This window comes from Ascidiella aspersa, chromosome 8 (genome assembly GCF_963924565.1).
Source record: "Ascidiella aspersa chromosome 8, kaAscAspe10.2, whole genome shotgun sequence".
NCBI lineage: Eukaryota > Metazoa > Chordata > Ascidiacea > Phlebobranchia > Ascidiidae > Ascidiella > Ascidiella aspersa.
In genome coordinates this window covers 13,427,102-13,449,914 of record NC_139454.1, presented here as the reverse complement: position 1 = coordinate 13,449,914, position 22,813 = coordinate 13,427,102, and the positions used below count along the sequence as shown (strand labels likewise).

General features: G+C 35.4%; 1 protein-coding gene across 5 annotated transcripts in view; it reads left to right on the top strand.

Annotated features, from left to right (window-relative positions):
• LOC146136221 (protein Aster-B-like) overlaps window positions 1–19,682 on the top strand; it is a 38,373-nt gene extending 18,691 nt beyond the window's left edge. For 3 of the 5 annotated variants that reach the window (XM_083395988.1, XM_083395985.1, XM_083395987.1), the window contains 20 exons: window positions 325–415; window positions 1,270–1,478; window positions 1,709–1,858; window positions 2,094–2,114; window positions 7,950–8,034; window positions 8,224–8,327; window positions 8,809–8,982; window positions 9,332–9,449; window positions 9,590–9,654; window positions 10,118–10,261; window positions 10,386–10,485; window positions 11,257–11,397; window positions 13,017–13,135; window positions 14,347–14,489; window positions 14,623–14,726; window positions 15,244–15,405; window positions 15,473–15,674; window positions 15,748–15,867; window positions 16,216–16,384; window positions 18,178–19,682. In XM_083395988.1, coding sequence (XP_083252114.1) covers window positions 325–415; window positions 1,270–1,478; window positions 1,709–1,858; window positions 2,094–2,114; window positions 7,950–8,034; window positions 8,224–8,327; window positions 8,809–8,982; window positions 9,332–9,449; window positions 9,590–9,654; window positions 10,118–10,261; window positions 10,386–10,485; window positions 11,257–11,397; window positions 13,017–13,135; window positions 14,347–14,489; window positions 14,623–14,726; window positions 15,244–15,405; window positions 15,473–15,674; window positions 15,748–15,867; window positions 16,216–16,384; window positions 18,178–18,222 — 2,466 coding nt within the window. In that variant the 3' untranslated portion in view covers window positions 18,223–19,682. Of the gene's footprint in view, window positions 1–324; window positions 416–1,269; window positions 1,479–1,708; window positions 1,859–2,093; window positions 2,115–2,160; window positions 6,559–7,949; window positions 8,035–8,223; window positions 8,328–8,808; window positions 8,983–9,331; window positions 9,450–9,589; window positions 9,655–10,117; window positions 10,262–10,385; window positions 10,486–11,256; window positions 11,398–13,016; window positions 13,136–14,346; window positions 14,490–14,622; window positions 14,727–15,243; window positions 15,406–15,472; window positions 15,675–15,747; window positions 15,868–16,215; window positions 16,385–18,177 lie in introns of those variants that run through there. The other 2 variants (XM_083395986.1, XM_083395989.1) reach the window with 2 other exon arrangements.
• The last annotated feature ends 3,131 nt before the right edge of the window (window positions 19,683–22,813 follow it).

Here is a 22,813-nt window from a genome sequence, read left to right as displayed (position 1 = left end):
TATATCAATAGGTCGAATAATTGTTATTTTATCCAATGTGTTTACTTGTGCAGGATTTGCCGATAAAAGTTGTGTTAAGCACATATCTACATTCCGTGTGTCCATCCATGCGTGTAATTTGCACGCTGATTTGGCGTTTAAAGAACTACAGAATGTATACGCACCGAAATAGTAAGGCAGGGTAAAAATTATTGAAAACAGTAACGGAAATTCGCAGAGGGCGTGTTTTGGCGAATCGTGGTTCTTCTGGTCGAGTTCTGATTGGTACTTGCCTGGCGAGTGCAAATTTTAAGTTAATGCCAAACCCGACATAATTCTGTTTAGGTGCTAAGTCAAACCTTTTCAACCGGCCCATCTACTCCGACTGAATCACTATACGTCAATGCAACCAATGGGGAAAGCAAGTCTCTGCCTGGTGAGTGTTTACTAAGTTTAAAATGCCAGTGTTACAACCACAATTTGCTCGTTGTTTTACCCGTTCCAAAAAAACACGAAAGAATTGTATTTTGTGTGTCCTTTTGGTAAGCTTATAACTTGTAAAGTAAAACATTTGTGGATTAATTAATCTTATAATATAGCATGAATGATAAATGTACTAGAATTCTGATTTTATGCATACATTAGAATATCATCGTCAAATATTTTAGCAAAAGGAGGTATTCACAAAGTATAGGACAATAATAATAATTAATATATATCAAAGTACTTATTCAAAATGTAGACAGCAACCCATTGTGACATAATAAAGGATAGTATTTATAATTATTACATTGTTTTGTTGCTAACGATGTAAAGCCTTTGTAGAAATAAATTATAAAAACTACTGAACGGTTCTTAGATTGAACTGTGTATAGTTGAGTTTAAGATTGATTTGGTATAGCAGGACTTTTTGGTCAGGTAGGCAATAATTAAAGACAGGCATTAGGCTATACACATGATTGCGTTTACCTTTATTTTTTTATTTGAATGAAGATAGTTTCGTGATTCAGCCTGGTCCGTGGTCGTGTTTATAATTCCGAACATTTAGCCTAGTATCGTGCTGACGCTTACCATTCAACGCAGTTTTAAGGAAATATTTTTTCTTTGGAATTTATGTTATTATCCAAAGTTCCATTTTGTGCATTTATCTTGAAAGTTGGAATATCTAATCGAAATGTAATGTGACCCGTGATTATTAATATTTTTTTGTTTCGGTTTGACGTTTAATTGCTTTTGCAAGGTAAACAATGAAACAGAATCACTTCAACTTGTATTGTTTTTAATATTCAGGCGACCTTAGAGTTGACGTCGGGAATGTGTCAAATAGCAATTTTTGCATTGATCCAAACCATCTTTCATATAGCAATGAAACTGTGACTTCACGCAATAAACAACAGATCAATCCATTATCTCCAGTCGCGATTTCTTCGCGCGAAGTGTCTAGCGAACCAGCCATTTCAAGAGGCAGCACCCTGTCACCCACACCGTCCCTTACACAGGTGAAACCTATGCGAACTATTACAGTGTACAGTCATCTGGTTACATTAAACTTTAAGCAATTTATGGTTGAGGTATAGTAAACTTCGAGGTTGAATATGCTTTCAGTAGGATATCATTAATTTAGTAGTTCTGCGCTTACTCTTTCGTACAATTTTGTGTTTTGTACGGCTATCTTCTATTTGCTTAACCTAATAGACACTGATTTTTTAACCGAAATCCTTAACGATAGTTACCCGGCTCATCCGCTGCGTTATATCGCCGAGACACTGGCACTCTCTACCTCCCTATAGCGCCAGCAATAAAAGAAACGCCTACTCACGAAATGGCGAAAAAGAGCCCGAGTGGAGCAAGCCTTAAGCAAGGATCACGTAAAAAGAAGGTGTGTTTGTTTTTGTTGTTTTTCAAATAACCTAGTAAGTTCAATCATTGGAAGATTGTTTTGTTTTATAACCACAAAAAATAGTAGTGTTTTGCATATAGTGCAGCATGCAAAGTAATATGTTCCCATGGAGCAATAATTAGTAAGTTTTGCAGCAATTTTATGAAAATTATAACAACTAGTTTAGAAAAAATGTTAGTAGAACTATAAATAAATCATTTATTTTTTTTTTCAGCGATCCGGTTCCTGGTATAACGTAAGTTAATATTTGTTCATGAATCTTTTATTTCTCAACTAAATTTATATCTATAACAATAAGTGTTGCGGTAATTACAGAAAAACTCCTAAAACTTGTATGGCGTTTTTTTATGTAGGCAATTAGATCAGAGTTTTTGACCAATACATTTATTTTGGTGGCAAAGCTGGTGTTAAGTATGTCGCTCTATTTTTATAGGTTGGTTCTTTGTGAAAGAAACACGTGTAGCCCGGGGCATAAATTTACTTGCGCTTAAGACTATATGTTTTATATGTATGCTAATATGTAAATGCTGAAGAGAGTGAGTGTTTGCGACAGATCTTCGTATTACACCACATGTCAGCCAATGCTTTGTTACGAGTTCACCGATTAACAGCTTATTTATGTAATTTGTTGATTTATATTTTACGTTTTTTCAACACGCGATTATAAAATTTATTTCTTCTACAATGATAAAAGGATATAGTCAGATTAGCGGCAAGTTGGTGGTATACAAATAAACACATTAACCGGAAAGCCCTAGCTTTAGCCTAGTGGTAACTTGATGGTTTCTGTTTCAAAAGCAGTTGCACAGAATGTGTATCAAATTGTATCTAGAAATTTGTTAGTTAATGGTCACTGACGATGAATCGCACGATTCACAGCATAAAATCCCCGTTTACTGCTGATCGATTATTGCCTGTAAACAAGTAGTCATCAGCTTAAAGGAAGTGAGTTCGACGATGCTGGTTGAGCTGTCAATGGGTTGATGATATGCTGTTATATTAACTTTGAATCTTTAAACCGTCGTTGGTTGTCTCTGAATTAACTTGCGTAGGTTAAATGTAAATCTCTGTTTCCCAAAAAGTTTTTAAATTATGTTATGTACAGCTTTATCTGTTTAATAAGTTTATTTCAAAGGCCAATTTTATTTAACAAAATGTTTGCCCTCCCACAGGTTTTGGATTAAAATGTTAAGAAAGTTTTGGAAACTGAAGGATCGGTTATCTTGTTAAATTTTTTTGACTATCAAAGAGTGTCAGAAAATATGTCTTACTTTACAAGTTAGAAGTCAAATTAGTAGAAGATTTTTGATGCTGAGCAGAATTTCTTGAATCATTAGCCAGAAAAACAAGTTACGCTTCTTTATTACTACTTAACGTTACTGTTTATGGGTGCTGTTTTTCTCTTTCATAGCTGTTTTGTTACGCAGTCATTTAAACCGTCGGCTTGAAAACACGGGACGGAAAAACGTGACAAAATGTCATATCTTTTTAGCACATCAAGTTTAGTGATGAAATCCCTTGTTCAACGCTAGGCTTCAGCACAAAAATCTTAGTGTAAACCAGAAAAAGTTCGTGTATTTTTTTTTCTTTGTACCTCAAAACTCACAGGGTGCCAATAAATTTTTAAAGTTCAAAATCTCAGGAAAGTGTTGACACCAATGTTTTTAACATTAGAACTCTACAATATAAATCAGCAGGTTGAGCCATTGTAAAGTTTTATATACTTCCCGATGTCAGTGCCTAGATTTATACAACACCACGGGCCATATAGAAAGGCTTTCTCGGTCAAATTTGATCCTTAGACTGTAATTAGCCATTATCCCAGACCTAGACCCTAACGTCGTATGCGGACGTGGACAAACTAGATGATCGAAGATGTGTAATATTATAACTTTTTGTAAAATACTAAATTGTAAGTAGCTTTTTCGTATTTAAAAATGGTTTATTTAGGTTGATTGTCGTTGTATATGCGAAATCTAATACTTTTCATACATAAAACCTATTTTTTGCAAAGCATAACATCGCTATTTCTGTTATTGTTTTTGGCGGCATGAACCTAATTTAAACTGCACACCCAGAGGACAAACTTTTAGGCAGGTCAAATTCTGTTATAGTTTGCGTTTTATTGTTGCAGATAATAGCTGGAGACCGTAACAATTAAGCCAGTGCCTAATGCTACTCACTGCAATACTGGTTCATAAAATTGATTGCGTATGGCATAGGCGCCGGGCTTTGAAGAAGCTATTACATTAACATTCATGTGAAACTTATTCTTCAAACTTAAACAACCAAACCAGGGCTTCTCAACTTGGTGTCCATGGACCCCAAGTGTCCATAGTGACCTATCGAAGAAGTCCACAATCACATACTTTTGTGTAATATGTTAGTTTTGTTTGCTGAGCGGCGATAAAGTTCATGCTGTTTAAAAAGAACCGTAGCTTTGCAAATATGCGTTTTACTTGTGTCTGCTGAGAGTCCATAGAGTTATCTGAATTGGCATTGCAGTCCACTGATGAAATCAAGTGGAGAAGCCCTGAATAAACCCAATCGTTACAAAGTCACGAAAAACACGAACATTGAACATTGTAGCGCTGCCTGGTTTACCTACTCCACTTTGAATATTTCTTTCTGGTGAAACACAAATATTCTGTTTGTGCCCACTTCTGGTTTGATAAATCTTCCGGAGAATAACATTCTAACAATATAATATATAACATATACGATAATATATGTATTCGATATTCTACAATGTTCATGTTCTCCCGTAACCGCGAATAGATTTAAATTTCGCAATAAATTCCAACGATTTTTTAAAATAATTGCATCCAAATTTAAGACCTGGACAAAACTAACCAAAATAAATCTGAGAATCATAATGTGCAGGACATACTACAAATCATAACCCCTATATGTGTATTTAGATAAAATTTAGGCTATTTTATGTTTTCTTCGGGATGTATTGCCCCATATGTGAAATATTGTCAAAATCTACCCCTTTTAAGATCGTATTATTTCTTGCTGAATGAAGCCAACAGATTTAAAAAACTCGGACAGCTAAATAGCATTTGTTTTAAAAGTCTTATAGTATAAGAAAAATTTGCCCAAATTTGGCCTGCGCAATATTGTTAGTGTGTAGTATTTATGGAAAATATAGCCGAACAAAGGTATATATTGTTAAAGAAAAGAAGAAACGGTATTATTTATTTCTGCCAATGTGCATTTTTCAAGGTGTGTCTGTGTGTGATTTAACCAAATAAGAAATGTGGCTGTTGGTATCTGACTGGTGTATGATTCATTATATCAATCAAATGATTTAGGCCAGTGTTTCTTGACCTTTTTGCCACCGTGCAAAAATTATCATATTATTTTTCAAATACATATTCAGTGAGACAACATGAGAATACAAAAGTTGACTCTTAATCGCGCGTAACGCGAAAACAATTTTGTTTTTTTGTTTGAATTGGGACCAGGCACCAAAAAAATGCTCATGCTCAAAATGTTGGTTTTCATCGAGGGTATTTTGACAAACATGTAGTCAATACATTAGTTCCACAGTTGTAAGGCTGCGTAGAAACCACGTAAAATGGCGCCCGAAGCGCAAAAATTAAACATTGCGTTAATTGTGTTTTAAATGGTGTGATAACAAACAATGCAATGCGTTACTGAAAATAGAATTTAAAATTCGCGCAAAATATCTTGTATTTCCCGGCACTAACCAATTGTGGTAAATAAATGACAGGTTCGCGCGAAGCTCAAAAGCATTTCGCAGTTTTGTGTGAAAGTTCGCCGAAACGCAGTTTATGGAGATGGTGGAATGGTGCCCAACCCCTATGCACATTTTAGTATATTTCCTCAAAGACTAAGTGCCTTTGATTTGCGTGTCGCGCAAACTCGTCCTGCAGCTTAATCTAACAAACGGGACAGTAGACAGAACTACAGAGAAACAAACTGTTCAAAATTTAGATTATCTCATGCGTTAACAAATCATACAAATGTCAGTATTATTAGAATAATAACCATTGTGCGGTCTACTTTCAGGTGATACCAATTTTTGTTTGAGTAAATCTATTTATTTGTCCACTCGGCTGTAACTGAACTGTTAAATAAAGTTGTCTAGGTTGTTTTTGGACATGACAGATACGGAATTCAATGGTGATTTGCCTGTTGTTAAAGTACCGGTTGATAACAGCGATGACATCAATCACACACGTCGCTCATTGCTCCAACTTCCTGTAATATCACCCACACGTAGTTTGTCGGGGAATTTTTTGAAGAAAGAGTCTTTTTCTGAATTGACCATCCCGAAAAATTTTGAAATCGAGTATGACAGTGACTCAAGTTGGATTAGTAACATCACTAGTAATGACAGCGAAATCACCCCAAACGAAACCAGTCGGGATTTTGGCACCACAAACGAAAAACTAGTCTATGAAGAAAGGGTGTCCCGTAAAACTGTAAAACACAGTTTGAAAAAAATGCGTTTAAAGCTGAGGTCAAAGATGCATTTCTCTGATGTTGACTTAGCCCTTGACGGCGAAGATGTCTTGTGTGAATGGAAACCTAATAATGTCCAAGTAGCCGATGCCACCTCGAAATCAAGTGTAAAACGAAGTAAATCGAAACGTGGAATGCGATCCAAAAAGTTTTATTACAACGCTTTAAAAAAATCCGATTTTAAGGTAGCAACCCTAATTATTCAGCATTACGATTTTAAGTTTAAATTCAGAATCAATTTTTTAAACATTGCGCGTGGTCGTCAAATTATAAATGCATCTATTATCACAAGGTCCGCTGTTGGTTAAGTTACTGCAAGAACACTCAAATATGCATGTTGCTTGTTTCTATTTATTTTAATTCGATTCCAATTTTTATGATAGCAGGTGAGTGGCACTTCGTTTTCACCCTTTCTTAATGATGTTTTGGAGGGAGTTGATAAAGTAGGTTCGCATGGCGTGAACTTAATCATCATAAGACATTGGTTAAAAGAAGAATTTTGATCTAAGCCAGGGATATGCAAGCTTTTTCGTGTCTGGCTAGTTTTTTTTAATTTTTAAATGTTGACGCGGAAAACAATAGTTTTACATGAAAACCAAACAAAAAAACGTTTTGTGTAACTGAATTCAGGTTTTTGATTTTTAAGTACCATTCAACAAACAACTTTAAGTAAAATATATTTCATTGCTTCAGTAACAAGTCCAATCTATAGTCACCCTAACTTTGGCGCATATTGACTTGATAAGATGAAGGGCGCGCAATAATTAAATATTACCTACCGACCTAACGGTCATATTAGCAATACTAATTCAGAAAGTTGATTTCCTATTTGTTGTATATGACCAGTTTCTAAACAAAATAGTATTTTTAACCCAACATTATTTAGCTACAAGTGACAGTTAAATTTATCGATGGCCGTAGTCCGAGTGTGCGCCAGGTTTCTCTCCCCCGCCCCGCTTCACGATATTGCATTTTGATTTCAAGGTGCTTCACACCGAATTGCTGAAATCTATCAAATCCCTGACATGTCTTTTTTGCATTATGATTACCTTAATTGGTTGTAATAGGTGTACCGTCACACCCTAAGCTTACTCGTTGGCTTCCCATTAAATAGTAAACCTATTTTACTCATAACTCCAACCCTAAAGATATCTGATATGAATTTGTGCACGTTTGCTTGTTTTTAGGTTGATTTGCTAGCAAGTTTTTTATTTAAAAAACAGCTTGCGTGAACGCGCTTTATTGTGATATTTTTGTTCGGTAGTATATTACAAATATTGGTAATATTTAAAGTAAGGCACAATTACACATTCTGTACTATAAAAGTGAATCAAACGCGTCCGTAGTTTTAATTACACGTGAAACTTCAACGTCAACCAACTATATTTTTTTCCAAAATTATTTTTAAATTTGTCACCAAAATATTTAAATATAGTATTAGTCTAATAGAGAAGTAACTTAATTTTTTGTCTATTAGTAAATTCAACTTGAATAAAATTACTTTTAAATATACTAATCGTTATATATTTCACTTACTTATTTGTAGTTCAAACCATAAAGTGTCTGTTTTCTACAGGTTCTCAGTCCATCGTACAAGCAGAAAAATGAAGATTTTCATAAGTTTTTTAAAACTCTTCCCGAAATGGAGAGATTACTTGTCGGTAAGGCAACGCCGTGTTATACGCTCTTTTTAGACTGGGAGTAAGTCACTATATGGTCGGTATCTTTAATCACTTAACCTCAGTATATTAGACTAATCAAGAATTTAAAATGTTTTCTAATCTGCACAAAAGCGTAGGTAATGATCTATTACATTTCACTGATCTTACAATATTTTTTTTTGTCTTTAGACTACTCTTGTGCTTTGGTAAAGGACATTCTTATACAAGGAAGGTTGTACGTGTCGCAAAACTTCGTTTGTTTTCACTCTAAATTTCTCAAGCTTCAAACCGCGGTAAGTGAGTCCCCATGGTATTACACAAAATTCACTAAAATGTTTGAAAATCAAATTTTGTCCCAGCTTTCTTTAAATATAATACATTAGCATTTTCATAGTCGGCGTGTGCTTTGCTTTAGTTGTAAAAATTAAAAACATTCCGCTATTTTTCAGCGAATATTTTTATTTTTTCATCTTTTGGTAAAACATTGCCAACATGTATAACCGATGTTCTTGAATGTTTTAAATCAGCCCAGTTTCTTGTTTTTTGTTATAATTGGCTTCGTGGCTTGCATATGAAAACATTCCCGGTAAAAGTATATGGTACAAAATAGGCAACGTTAGATAGTGCTTTGCGTAGAATAAAATTAGACAATATTTTACTATTGCGCATTGTAACACGAATTTCCTGGATTAATTGAATTGATCGTTTTATATTTTATCACAATAGAAACATTTTCGTTACATATTACAAACAACTTTTTTATTTTTTCACTAGATCCAGATAAGCTACAAGGATATTACATCCCTTACCAAAGAAAAAACTGTAAAGGTTATCCCAAACGCCATTCAGTTTCAAACCATATTGAGAGGAAAATTAACTTTCACCAGTTTCACGGCACGAGATCGAGCCTATCAACAAATTCTTAAACTATGGCAACTCAGAGATGAGGTTTATATTGTACATCTGTGTAAAAATTAATATATTGTACAACTGGATAAATTATAATTTTATTGTTTATGTAATGATCTATGACTATTCCATCGTTAAACCCAAGGGTAGTTTTGTTAGATGTAAAAATAAAGAAAAAGGTATTCAAATTTTAAGCGCGATGCTTAGTCTATAAAAATCGTTCAATTATTGTATGCCTGAAAATGTAAAATTTACTGCAGTATTTTTAGAAACAGATTTTATTTTAATCGTTCAGAAGTACTCTTATTGTTTAGTTTACACAATTGTAAACTATAACGTGTGCGCTGTGTGTTAGTTGTAAATCTTATCTGTATACAACTATTCTTAGCCGATGACTCCGCAGGAGCTTTGGGGTAATATTCGCCACCAATATGGCAACAGTCTTGGTTGTAGCTCTGATGATGATTATGTGAAACCAGAAAACAAGTCTTTGAACTTTTCGATTGGTCAGTGTTTTGTCGATTTATCTTTGTAGTTTATTTGTTAATTAGGTATTTTTATTTCACTATAATGCCATTACAACAATGAAATTTAATTATTCTCCATTATAGTTTTAGTGTAATCTTACTAAATATGTTTTACTTAGGCGGTGATTCAGTCGATTCTTCTGCAAACGGCTCGAAACGTCGACACAAGAAAAAGAACCTGCAGGTATGCTTACGGCATTGACGCAATATTATATATTATGCAATGTACCTCAAAAGATTTTACCTCGTTTGCTTTTTTTTGCTTACGTACCAAAAGGAGTTTACCCTTTAAGTTGTGATTCAAAATCGGAATTTTATCAGGACGGCCGCATTTAAGTGGCGAAGGTCCTGGCACTGCAGATGCTTTAAGCGTTACATAAAAATACATTCAGAAAATTACTATACGACTACCGGAAGTTTACCTATTTTTGCAAAGTATTATACTGCGTGAATACGCCAGAGTAAGCTGCTAAATGTGGAGAATATTTTACATGTTATACCGCAGCGGCGTTAGCAGTGCGAAAAAGTAACCGATAGCTTAAGTTGTGTAGCTAGTTATTCCCCTTTAGTTTGCTTACCCTAATCTAATCATTTTTCACTACTCCAAGGACTCGTATTATTTCTTGTTGTAAATATTTTTCCGACAGCAAGCTGTTCCTTCCAACCGTGCTATGTTGAACCAAATATCCCCGGTTAACGGTAGCAGATTACTATTGGACAGCGACAGGCTGGCATCCATCACCGACCATTCTACCGGAGACGAAAAATCGTCGCTTCGGGTTCCTACTGTTGTAATTCATGTTCTTTGGTGTTATACTGTATATATTATAGTATGAAATTTTAACATATAACAATTTACCAATCAACTGAAGCACTTACGGGTTTACTAAAGTTTGATCGTTTTTTTTTGCACAGGGTTCAATAGACGAAACAGAAGACTTATTTAAAGACGACGATGATTCGTTGCCACTGGGAAATGACTATGCGGCAGAAGAAGATGATTCGGAAGAAATTGGTGCGTGTGAATTTAATTATTGCCAATATTGTCACCAATGTTTTGGGTAATTCTAAATATTGGGTTTAAAACGTACGGAGCTTTGGTGACTTATCAAAGATCTTTGTTGAGGAAAGGCTAAAAAACACAAACTTGAATGACATTATAACTCGTGCTCATCAACCTTGTTGTCACTTGCGGCACACTGACAGAGAAAATGACACCTGCAAAATATATGCCATTCGACCAGTAGACAATAGACATGGGCAACTATCCAAGGCAGTCCTATTAGCAAAATAGGCATTTTTCAAAGAAATGCTTCGAAGACACAAAAAATACGTATTACATTTCTTTATCTTATATTTTTTATCATATAATGCGCATATTCCATACGGTCGAAAAGCCGTAAACATATCCCGTAACACAGCGACACACCGGAAATGGACTTAACAGCACGCCGGTTGCGGGACACTGTTATAACTCACGAATTGTGTTATTGAGTTAACTGAAACATTTACAGACATTTATTAAAGTATGATATGTCCTTTAAAAAAAACCTTGCGAGTTTGTTTTCAGGTGGGCCATACTTAAGCATTCGGTATGTTTTAGTTTCTCTCAATAGCTGTTCTGTCACTGTTTCTCGACGGTAATTGACTTCTGTACCCGAAATACGTCACTATTATAAGTATATTAAGGCAAAAATAGTTTTATTATTGTTAAATTGGCCTATTTATTTTAAATTATAAATTAGCGTTGAGTTTTTGCATGATAAATCTTTTTATTTTTACATAGGTCCTGCTGATTATGTCATCGAACCTTTCAAGCGAACCTACCTGCAGCAAAACTTTAATGTTTCTGCTGCTCGTTTATTCGATACTATATATGGTGATAACTGTCCATTCTGGAAAAATCATTTGAGCAAAGAAGCAAACGGTAAAAATTATGATATAAATCAGTGTTTCTTAAACTCGTAAATTCACTCTTCCTTAAAGGTGAATGATTCGCCCAGGGTAAATTAAATTATGTAACAAAAACTTGCAAGCAATACAAGAGAAATGCCGGTATATGGACCTAAAAAAATTAGCGTTCTCTTTGCTTACCAGGTGCGCTACCACGGTTAAAGAGGGTTACAGGTGAACCCTGACGTAAAAAAGTAACACTGGTCTACAGTACACAATATATAGATATACAACTTATCACATTAAGTGTTAATAATATTATAAATGCAACAAGCTAAGCAACTTGTTCTTATGCATACTAAATGCATTTAAGAACAGATTTATCAAGCGAAAAGCACTGAAATCTGTCAATGTTTGATTGAAGTGGCACATAAAATATGATTTAATCTCAATTTAAAAAAATGCCTAGTTAAGTTTGTGAACGTCTCTATTGCAATCATTTTAACTGTGTTTTTTTTTGAGTGATTCTAAGTATTCTGTTGAACAATTTTGTTATTAAAACATAACGGATTACTACGTTTACTACCCTGCTGAAGGACTAAACGTTATCGCAAATTGTTTTCTTATCGTTTCGTTGCTCGCGTTTTTTCTGCCCTTTTTCCTTCGTGTCTTTTCCGTTTGTTGTACAAGCGTTCAGTGTCATTCACCCTGAAGAAGGTGGCTTGCATAGGTTGCCGAAACGTTGGTCAAGAATTAATATCACCAGAGGAGCTGATTTTTGATTTGTATTACTATGTCTGGTAGCAACAATTTATATATATTTTTGCATTTGAGTAAATAGAATTCTGTAGTAGAGGTGACCGTGAGCGAAACGCTGTTATAATTAATACAGTTCTTTACAATGTACATGTGTAGATATTTGTACGCATATTTAAATATTTATTCATTTGTATATAAAAACCATGCTTGATTGTAGGAGATTACTGATGGAAAGTGACATACTGGTATCCCTCACAAGCCAAATGCAAAATTAGTTTTAAAAACATTTGTCTAGTACAGGGATTCCCAACCTTTTTGCGATCTCGTACCACTTGGACCCTTTATACTGCCACGCGTACCACTTCTTGTAAAACAACTAATTTGCTCGAATCATATTTTAATGTATTTTTAGCTTACAACTAGCATTACTCAACGGTATTTGCAGCTTAAGCTATAAACAGTAGATTATATCTATTAAGATCAATCATTTGACTTAATTAACGCCCACTGTCCCACAGCGTTGTACGCTTTTCAAAGCAACTGTGCTCCTTGTCGACAATTGAAATGGCCTGTATTTTGAATATCGAATCCGAAACAACAGGAATAGTTACGTAACAATAAGAATGGGCTTCGGGGAAAAATATTAAAAAACAGAAGCTACTCGCGTACCACCCGAAAAACCTCGCGTACCACAGGTTGGGAACCCCTGGTCTAGTATGTTGCAGTAAACTAAATGTATTAAATTTTTAAGTTTTAATTTAAAGTTTGTTTGTTTGTATTGTATTGTATTGCGTTTATCACAAAGTATCCAATGTTACTATTAAAAAGTAGCCCAAACGGACGACTGGTTACGATAATATGACTCCTAATACATTATATATTTTTTTCGTCCAGAAATTAGCATCTGCAAATGGGTAGAGGCCGATGGTGGCAACCGAAATCGCACGCTCGACTACATCTTGTCGCTAAGCAACCCTCTCGGTCCGAAGACGTCGCGGGTAACCGAGACCCAGGTTTGCAATTTTATTTAAAATGTTTTATATTTGTTGGGTTTAGAATGTCGGAAAAAATATTTGAATTGCCAGTAGGGGCGTATCCAGAAATCTTGACAGGGGGTTCGGAATTGTGAACTTAGGGAATTCCCCTTTTTCCGTCTGACGTTAATGAATAATGACGTCATAAATAGTGACGGTATGACGTCATAAAAATGGCGTTTAAAAAAGCGATTGTAATTACGTCATAAACTGAACAAAAGACAATCAAAAACCGCCAATTAACCTCCAACAAAAGCGAAACCTTTAGACGCCAAGCGAACACGTGCGACGTGCGTCGTCAACGCTCCTGCCAGGCGCCAGCTGCGAAACCGTCAAGTGTGCAATATTTAACTTCAGGCGAAAAACTTGAAAATATGTGATTGATTTTGGTCATCAGCAGTGCAGTTTCCTAAGTTACATGTACGGGCCTACGCTAAATTACAAGCACGTTTTCAGCTAAAATACAAAATTCGGCAAAAATACAAACTCCGGTTGAGGCAAAATAAGTTGCGTCAATTGCACACTAAAAACGTGGTCTTAGAATATGCTCAAAGAATAATTTGGCGGTAACTAGCATTACATAAAATTGGCAACTTTGAAACGAAACAACCTTTAAAGAAAATCTGCTTCAGTTAAAAAATGCCGTTGTTACATCAACATCAGTTATTAGCGCTAACAGCGAGGAATATTACCTTTGCCTAACTCTACGTTTTTAGCCAGAAAAAGGGAAGGCTTGACTTAGCGTTGTCGATGGTCAAATGCACACTTGCTGATCAGCCAACCTGAACCAATAACGAAAGGCGAAAGAGAAGAACTATCCTGCGTTTAATATAAGGTCGACCCCTGTGTAAACAGAAGACGAAAAACGGCGTTTTGCATTTTGGTTTTACATTAGCTTAAGACGCGTTTAAAATTGAAAAGAATTATATTAAAAAAACGTAAAACGTTTCCGCTTCGGACAGTGAGTTAAACCCTGATAAAAACGAACAAAACACGATGATATCACTTACAAAAATGGGTACACGACCGAATGCCAGTCCAAACATTTAAAAATATAGGCATTCCCTAAGCAAAATGGCTACACACAATCTGTTAATACTATCGCATTTCTTTTTTTTGCTTTTACACTTTGGCCACACCGGCACACCACGGTTGTTAAGATGATAATATCGCATTTCTATGATATACAGGTTTTGTACAAGGGTAGTCAGGAAGGCTGGAGCTACGCTGTTGATTGTAACGCTAAGATGCATGGTGTTCCATACAGCGAATATTTTATCACCATCATGAGATACAGTATAAGAAGACTGACGAAAACAAGCTGTGAACTGAGGTGTCCTATTATTTAGCTGTTGTTTCGGTGATTTTGGAGATGAAAATACCGTTTATTTTTTTGTAGCTTGTCAGTATTTAAAGTTGTTTGAAAAAAAGAGTTAAGCTATGACTTATGTGTATCGTTGTTTTAGGGTCTCCGCAGATATCAAGTTCATCAAAACGCCATGGGGGCTGGTAAAAAATTTCATAGAGAAGAATTGTCACAGCGGAATCGAGGAAAACTTTAGTAAATTAGGTTAGTGCCGCAAAAGGATTTACATGGTTTGTAAAAACTTGAAATAAAGTGAAGCACATTTTATTTGAACGCTTAATATCAAGAATAGGTAACAAAATTAAAAAATATCTCACATTTGTAATGTATTTTTTTTTCAAATTTATGGTTTAACGTTTTTAAAGAATCGAAAATAGCTCTTCTTGCGTAAATATATTCGCGTATTCATTGTACTACAAAAAAAGTAAAAATAGCGTAAAAGACAAGGGGGTTGCAACGTTAGATAAAAGTTTGAGGCGACACTGTACTACTACTGGTAAATACCCTATTATGCCTGGGCAACAAGGAATATTTTGTCGGATATTATTTAATAAATAAACTACATAAAACAGAACAACAAATATGCAGAATTGTACCGTACTGACACTTTTTGTTAACGTAAATATATTTTTCCGAAAAGTGCTAAACGATAAAGTTAACTACGTATAAGATTATGTTTAGGTATGTAATTTTTTACTTTTGCTTTTTATATTGTTAATAGGGCCTGAACTAGAGGAGTATTTTGAAGTTAAAGAACGTCGTATTCCGTCTCCACCTTTGTCTACACTTGACGCTTACCCTAGGTTAAGAAAATCGATATCAATCGACAAAAAACAACCAGCACATACCAGCGAATCAGCCATGCTTGAAGAAAATAAAAAAGGTAACGGAAAAAAATGCTTCTTTTTATTTCAAGTATAATGTTTTTTTTAATTTTAATCTTTATTAAGATTTCCCGACGCTTCCGAATGGTATCTCGAGAGCTAAAACTCTTACAGAGGATCACATAATAGCAGCTCCTACCACGACTCCCCTGGCTCACCCCTCACACCCTGACCTCAACAATAACGGCACCCTAGTTCATTCTTCATCGAAAATGCCCGGTGATAAACCGTTTCGTCAAAGATGGCGGCACGGCGCTATTCTTCTTATGTATGACGATTGTTTTGGTTGTTGTCATTTTTACGAAATTTTCATTTTGAGCTCAAAATCGTTTTTTGTTTAGATTTGCAATGCTCATCTTTAGTAATTATTCAATGTATCAGCGATTAAATTCTCTTGAGCTAATTCATGCTCCAAGCGAAGAGAGAACGCAGTGGAATAATCTACCGAAACCTACCAACAGGTAAAAAAACAATGCGGGGAAAATCGTATTAAAAAAATGTTTTAACGCCTCACTTGAAGTACTGGAATAATTTATAAGATCGTTTACGAATGTTCATAAAAGCATATTTCAGTTTATTCTTACCGGTATAGTCTCGAATCTGACTGTTAATGTAAACTATACAGTGTTTAGTGACCTAACCTAAGCCAAAAGTCCCGTGGTTTGGTATGATTAGTTTTAAGTTAGGGTTCCGTAAGCTTGATATGTTTTAAAAAGGTGTCCGTGACTAAAAAAGGTCGGTAACCCCTGCTCTAGCTCTAGCATATTACAAAAACAGCAATAACAGTAATCTAACATTTGTGCTTGTAGTAGAATCTATGGAATGCCAAATGAAAGCGGAGAAACACTCAACCCCAGGGTTCTCAACTTGCTCGAACGTCGAATCGCTCATCTCGAAGATCTCGTCAAGCGTCACGTGACCAATACTGAGGACAAGTGGCGGCACCTAATGACCAATTGGATGTCGCTAGAACAGAAGGTTTGTTAACCCGGTTTAGTTGATTCTCAACTTCTTTTTTTTCTGTTGTTCACGGAAGCTTTCCAAGTAATACGCAAGTAGCTTTTGTTTTATTCAATATTTCAAATCAAGAATCGCAACAAATTCATGTTGGGGGAGATAAAATAACGCTTTCTCCTTGTTTCGGTTGAATGTATTGGCTGAGCGGCGTTAATGACATTCGATTGCTGGGCTCGAGTTCCGAATAGTGACTGTTAGAAAAGCAACCACCAGTATAACGACTGCCGCAACAGCGACATCACTATATTTTTGCAATAGTTGGATTTTTCGCAGAAGTGCAGAAAATTTTTACACAATGTGCGCAAAAATATGTACGCGGATATTTTAAAATGCCTTTGAAAATGGGCGCACTTTTTTTCACAATGTACGCACATTTAAATATGCCTCCCAAAATGTGCGCACTTTTTTCAGAATGTGCGCACATTTTTAAATGAAAAAACTCTAACAAACTCTAAGATGTCCACACATTCTTAAAAGCATTTTAAAATGTTCGCGTACATTTTCACATGCACATTTTTGCGCATATCGTGCAAAACAACGCCAGGTCCCCTGTTTTACATGTGGAAGATATTGTTAAATCAGGATGGTTTCGTACAATTTCTCCCCATTTGCGGTGGATTAACATAGGGTGTAAACAGCATTATCCGCCCTGGAGGTTAGAACGTTATATCGACCTTTGGGTGGTTTACGGAAAATAATCCCCAGGAGCATAAAAATGGATCCACGAAGGTAAAAAGCGAAGGTAAAAATTTCCTTTTCAGTTTACAATGTAACGACTTATCAGGATATTCACTTATCTTACAAAGGGAACACAAACACGAAAACACCAACAATTAAAACATCAGTCTGCGACCTTGTGAACATATTTCATTTTGACCGGTCAGTAAAGTTGCTATCGTAACAGTGGCTGTTTCAAATGAATCGCTATCGTGAGGTCGCTCTACTGACGGCCGCCGTTCTAACAGTCGCTATCCGGCCCGGATCCCCTATTGTGTACGTTTGACTGGTAATGGTAGTTCTTCGGTAAAGTGCTTTTTTTCTTGTTTATTGACTATAATAATTACAACATAACAAACTAAAAAGTATTAGTACAGCACTGGATACATCAAGTATTGTTACTGCAATCCAACAAAATCGGGAATAGTTGCCATTACCACAGTGCGTGAAAACCCTTTTTAATACATCGATGATATTAAGTTTGCTTAAACAGCGACTTGATCCAAATCTCGCGTATTTTTATTATTTTTATACTCTGGTTTTCACAATACTTCTTTCATCAGATATAATTTACCGTCATGCTTGGATCGACCCTTCAAAAATATTAATCTTGTTAAAAGTTTACGTGTGGGTATTTCAAATTTTGCGCATTATCGAGAATAAAAAGCACCATACTAAAAACTAAAAGTGTTAACGCCAAGTTAGCATTCTTGTCGGATATTTCTTAGGCTGTTTTTTTTTAATTTAAACTGTTTTGTGATGTTTTCTAATACTATATAACTTTAATAAACTTAAGTTTGAGGTGATACGCAGCAATAAGACTATATATTCATATGTTTATTTAAATCATAAGCCACATGCTTTTACGAGACACTGCGATTCCATGTGTTGTTGGGCGTGTTAACCACATACTATAAAATAATTCGAATACATGTTGATCAACGTTCAGGATATTAGTTATTTTACCAAAATTATTTCCTGTGTATGTTCTGTAGTATAACATTTGATTTCGTTTGACGCTCCATTTTTTTATTAAGGTGGAGAACTTGCTATGCAAGCTTGACTCGCCTCCCAATAAGTAATGGGCGTTTGTTGTCAACCTTGGAGAGGTTCTGGTCATTGGCGAGGCTGTCCCATAACTTCGGTTTTTCCTCCGGCGATATAAGTCGCTTCACCGCCGAAGGTTTCTGTGCTCTGTGTTTGACGTCACACAGCTTGCTTGTGCTTCTACTTTTACCTACGATCCAGTTACTTTTTAAAACGCGCAAAGCATTCCTTGTGTTTATTTCAAGTGAGCTGTTATCGCTGTATTTTTAATTTATTTTATATTTGATAAATAAACTGTTTTTTAGTTAAATTATTCAAAAATTGACGTGGTGTGTGCTAAGTTCTTTGTAAACCTTAGCAGCATTTTTTACTTTGTTGTTGTTCAAGGCCTTTAACAGCATGCCGCGAACTCTGTTTATTTGGCTAGATACTGTAATTTTATTAGGCGTCCTAAAAATTGAAGATGTTAAATATTTCCTCTAATGCCTCGGTCGACTTCTGATGAATTAATACTTTTACGCATGTACCAAGTGTTTTTATTTGAAAATCAGTATCAAAGCAGTGCTGTTTTAGTCCGATAGTTCACCGTATTCGTTGGTATTGAGGTTGTGCTACAATATGTTGGCAGTGTATTACTTAACCTCGGATTGTAAAAACCCTTGAGAAAAGTCGCAATCTTATAATTACTTTGCAAATGGTACATGTAAACAAAAATGCATGTACTGAAATTGATAGCTTGATTAGTTTCACTGGTAGAGTTTAGCCAGAATTTGCTATTAACGCTTCGAATGTTGTTCTTGATTGCCTCTGATAGTATAAAAATTACTAGCCTAAAAAAATCAACCCCGAAGTGCAAACACTGCTTTTGTTTTTGCATAAATGCAAAAAAGTCAAACCTTGGTTGGATTTTATGTATTGTGTTTATACCAAACTTCCTATAACAAAACAAAAGTCCGCTTTTCCTGATTCAGTTGAAGCTTGAGCGATCGTTTCTAATTTTTACGTTTTGTGCTTATTTCACAGCTGTGAATTGTATCGAATCTGTTATGCAAGCCACGTTTTGGGCTCTTTATGATAAAATAATGTCAACGAATGATTCCCACATTAGATCATTTTAATATTCTACTTGCTGTGTACGTTTAACGTAAACAATTTATTTTAAACAACAGAGCTGGCCAAATACTTCAATGTTTGTTTTTAAAAGTTCCAAGTATGTTGACTCTTGGATTTTTCCGCTTTTACCACTGCTTTCCATATGCTTATTACGTAGCAATTTTCTGATTGTTTAGTGTTGTCTTCAGTTTTGTTTTTCATAATTCTCTAGCGCAAATATACAAACATATTATGTATATGTATATATATATTTGCCTTTATATGTGTTGTGCAATATAAAGTCCAATTGGTATTTTGGCAAGGTGCAGTCGCTCTTGCACATTTCATTATGTTGTACTTCTGTATGATTGTAGTGATGCAAATACAATGAAACAAATGGGGTAATTTAGTTAATACTGTTTTTTTGTAATTTTCGTTTTGAATGCGCCCCTGCGCACCTCTGAAATCATTTTATTTTGTTAAAATTCTCAGAAAATGCAGTTTGCAACTATCCTTCTAAAAAGTATTGGGTTTACGTAGGACTTTAAAATTTTCAGACAAATGTTAGTGGATATAATATAACAAACGTATTCAAACCTCCTACAAAATTAAAGTTGTAACAGTACATGTTTAACAACTTCTCGCTACCAGTATTTGAAGAAATTGCGAATAAAAAGTTATTATAGATATTAATTAAAGTTAACTTAAAACGAATAATTAGCTTCACAATAGATTCTACAAAAACAAAACGCGAAAACACGTAATTGAAAACCACGGATAACCGTTGTAAAAGATATATATATTTTTTTTTTTTTATTAATAAAATAGATAGCGAAAAAACGAACAAGAAAAACAAATCAAAATAGTGAAGCTCTCAAGCAGCTAACGACCATTTACTTTTGTGTTTTGTCATACTTCCTCTTTTTCAAGCCGAATATCGCTCGGAAGTTTGCACAGAAGATAGCAACAGTAAAAAGCGTAACATAGTCGGGACAGTGTCGGCATATTTACATTGATAAATAACATATCGCGCGATATTCGTAGTTTAGTACCAGTATAGACACGTAACAGGACACAAATAAAACAAGTGGTACAGGGTTTCCGTAGCCTTTTTGCAAAAAGTACATTGGTTAGATTCGGTTTTACCAAACGAATAAAGGGAGTCATTTGTAACAATTGCGCCCAAGTTAAACTTTATCTGAAAGCTTCTCAGTTTGTTTTCGATTGTTGAATAGTAGACGTTGCGGTAAATTTTCTCCCATGGCAGACGTGCCCTCCCGCAATTTAAGGTCCAGTGCCATTTTAATTGAGCTTTTGGAGGAAAGATAATTGTTGTTTGTATTTTTTCGTAAACCGATTTGGTGGAGTTATACTGCTGGATAAATAATTTTAATGTTGGGGTTCTATACGAATGGGACGTTGTTGCGCTACCCGAATCCCATTCTTCTGGGAGACTCGATATTAATTTTATGAATTGGACAAAATCTGTGTTGTTAGGTGTAAAGTTAAATTTATTTACTAATGTGTCATATTGTAGATACTCGCCGTTTCTATTCAATAAATCCTGGTGAAAAATTATATTGGAATCTATAAGTGATGGCATAAAAAAAACATTTGAGCGGAATTTTACTTTTTTGTTTAGCCAAAGCGGACGGCTGTTTGACTTTGGATCTATAATTTCCAAGAGTTGTTTGCACGTCGTTATTGCGCAACGTAACGTTCGCATAGGAAGTATGCGCCTTGTGATTGAATTGTTTGTTCCTATGTTCCCATTAAGAAGCGCTTCTAATCTGTTACCTTGGATAAAGGGGCCTTCGATTTGTTTCCAATCAGCTTCCGCGTTTTCGTCAAGTAGTTTAGAGATCCATTTCGTATGTAAGGCTAACAAGTAAATATCTATATTGATCATTCCTGCCCCCCCATTTGCAATACTCGCACTCAAAGTTTCTCTTTTCACTCCCATTTGGACCCCCATAAGAATGTAAAGAGGATTCGTTTAACTTTTGAGATAAAGCATTTGGGTATATTAACCGGGACAACACTCATTTCAAAGGTTAAGATTGGAATCATGAGGGTCTTGATAACTGTTATTTTTCCGAGAAGAGAGAGACCCCTCGCGGACCAAATATTTGATACTATTTTAATTTTTTTCAGAAGTGGTGTGAAATTTTTTTCAATTAGCTCTGCGTCGTTACTCGAGCTAGTGGGAATTTCAACGCCTAAGTATTTGATAGTACCTGATGGCCATAGAAGTCCACTTTGTTCCATGGGTTTGTGACAGTTTTCACGATTTGTTCCGATAAAAAAGGCGTTTGATTTGGACATGTTGACCTTGCAGCCTGACATTTCGCCGAAGTCGTCGATAATCCGAAAGACTTCTGTAAAAGATAGGCGCTCGCAACTGTTCATCTGACTCACGCAACGCCTCTAGTGGTGGAAACCATCCCATTTGCAATCACTAGTTGCGCTATCCAGGTTTCATAGAGATCAGTGGTCACAGGGTGTCACTAAATCGATGACAGGGTGTCACCGAATCGGTGACAGGGTGTCAGTAAAAAGTCACAACCCCTGTTGTTCCAATTAGTGCATTGCATAGTTGCCATTCTAGATTATTTTAATCTAGATTTAGATGTTTTGGTTTGAATCTAGATGTAGGATTATACAATCTAGATGTTAGATGGTTTTTTAGATTATTATAAAAAAATATTGTATAATCTAAATTAGTGACAGATTCGCTATTGACGATAAATATTTCAGTAATTTCAAAAGTTGTTTTTTGCAAATTGAAAAAAAAATGATGAGATATAAAATCGAAATTTCAGTAACTCGTCATGTTCCGTGAAATGTTTTATAAAGCAGAAATCTTAAATCTAAAGCATCAAGCAAGTCCCTTATTGAATATTTTCAAAAATCTCTTTAGATTATTTTTTTAGATTTCTCCATAAAAATCTAGATGTTTTTAGATTATTTTTTTGGTAAATATAGATGATTACTGTGAGAAAAAAAGGCGCTCTTTCACTATTGTACGTAAAAATTAATAAAAAAAAAACTTTTTTCAAATGCCGCATACCACAACGCATATTGTTTGGGTTAGGGTGCGGGTTAGCGTTTGGTTGAGGGTGGGTCAAATTACTTGACCCACCCTCACCCAAACGCTAACCCTAACCCAAACAATATGCGTTGTGGTATGCGGTATTATTTTTTTTTTGCATAACTTTTCACGTACAATAGTGAAAGAGCGCCGAAAAAAATGGCAACTATGGTGCATTGGGCGCTGGTCTAGAATCCTACCACAGTGCTGAAACAATTATTAAAGCAACAAACAAGATTTGGATTAGTGTTTGGGTTGGGTAGGGTCCACTACGGAAAGTATGGCAAGTGCACCCGCGATTTTTTTCTCAACAGACTAGATCTGCACCCCTGGAAATTAAATATGCACCCGGTTTTCCTATATGTTATAAAAGCGGGATGCACTTTTGACCTCAGTTGCACCCGGTCACCCCAACTTTTTCGGCCGTGCACCCGCGAGATCTC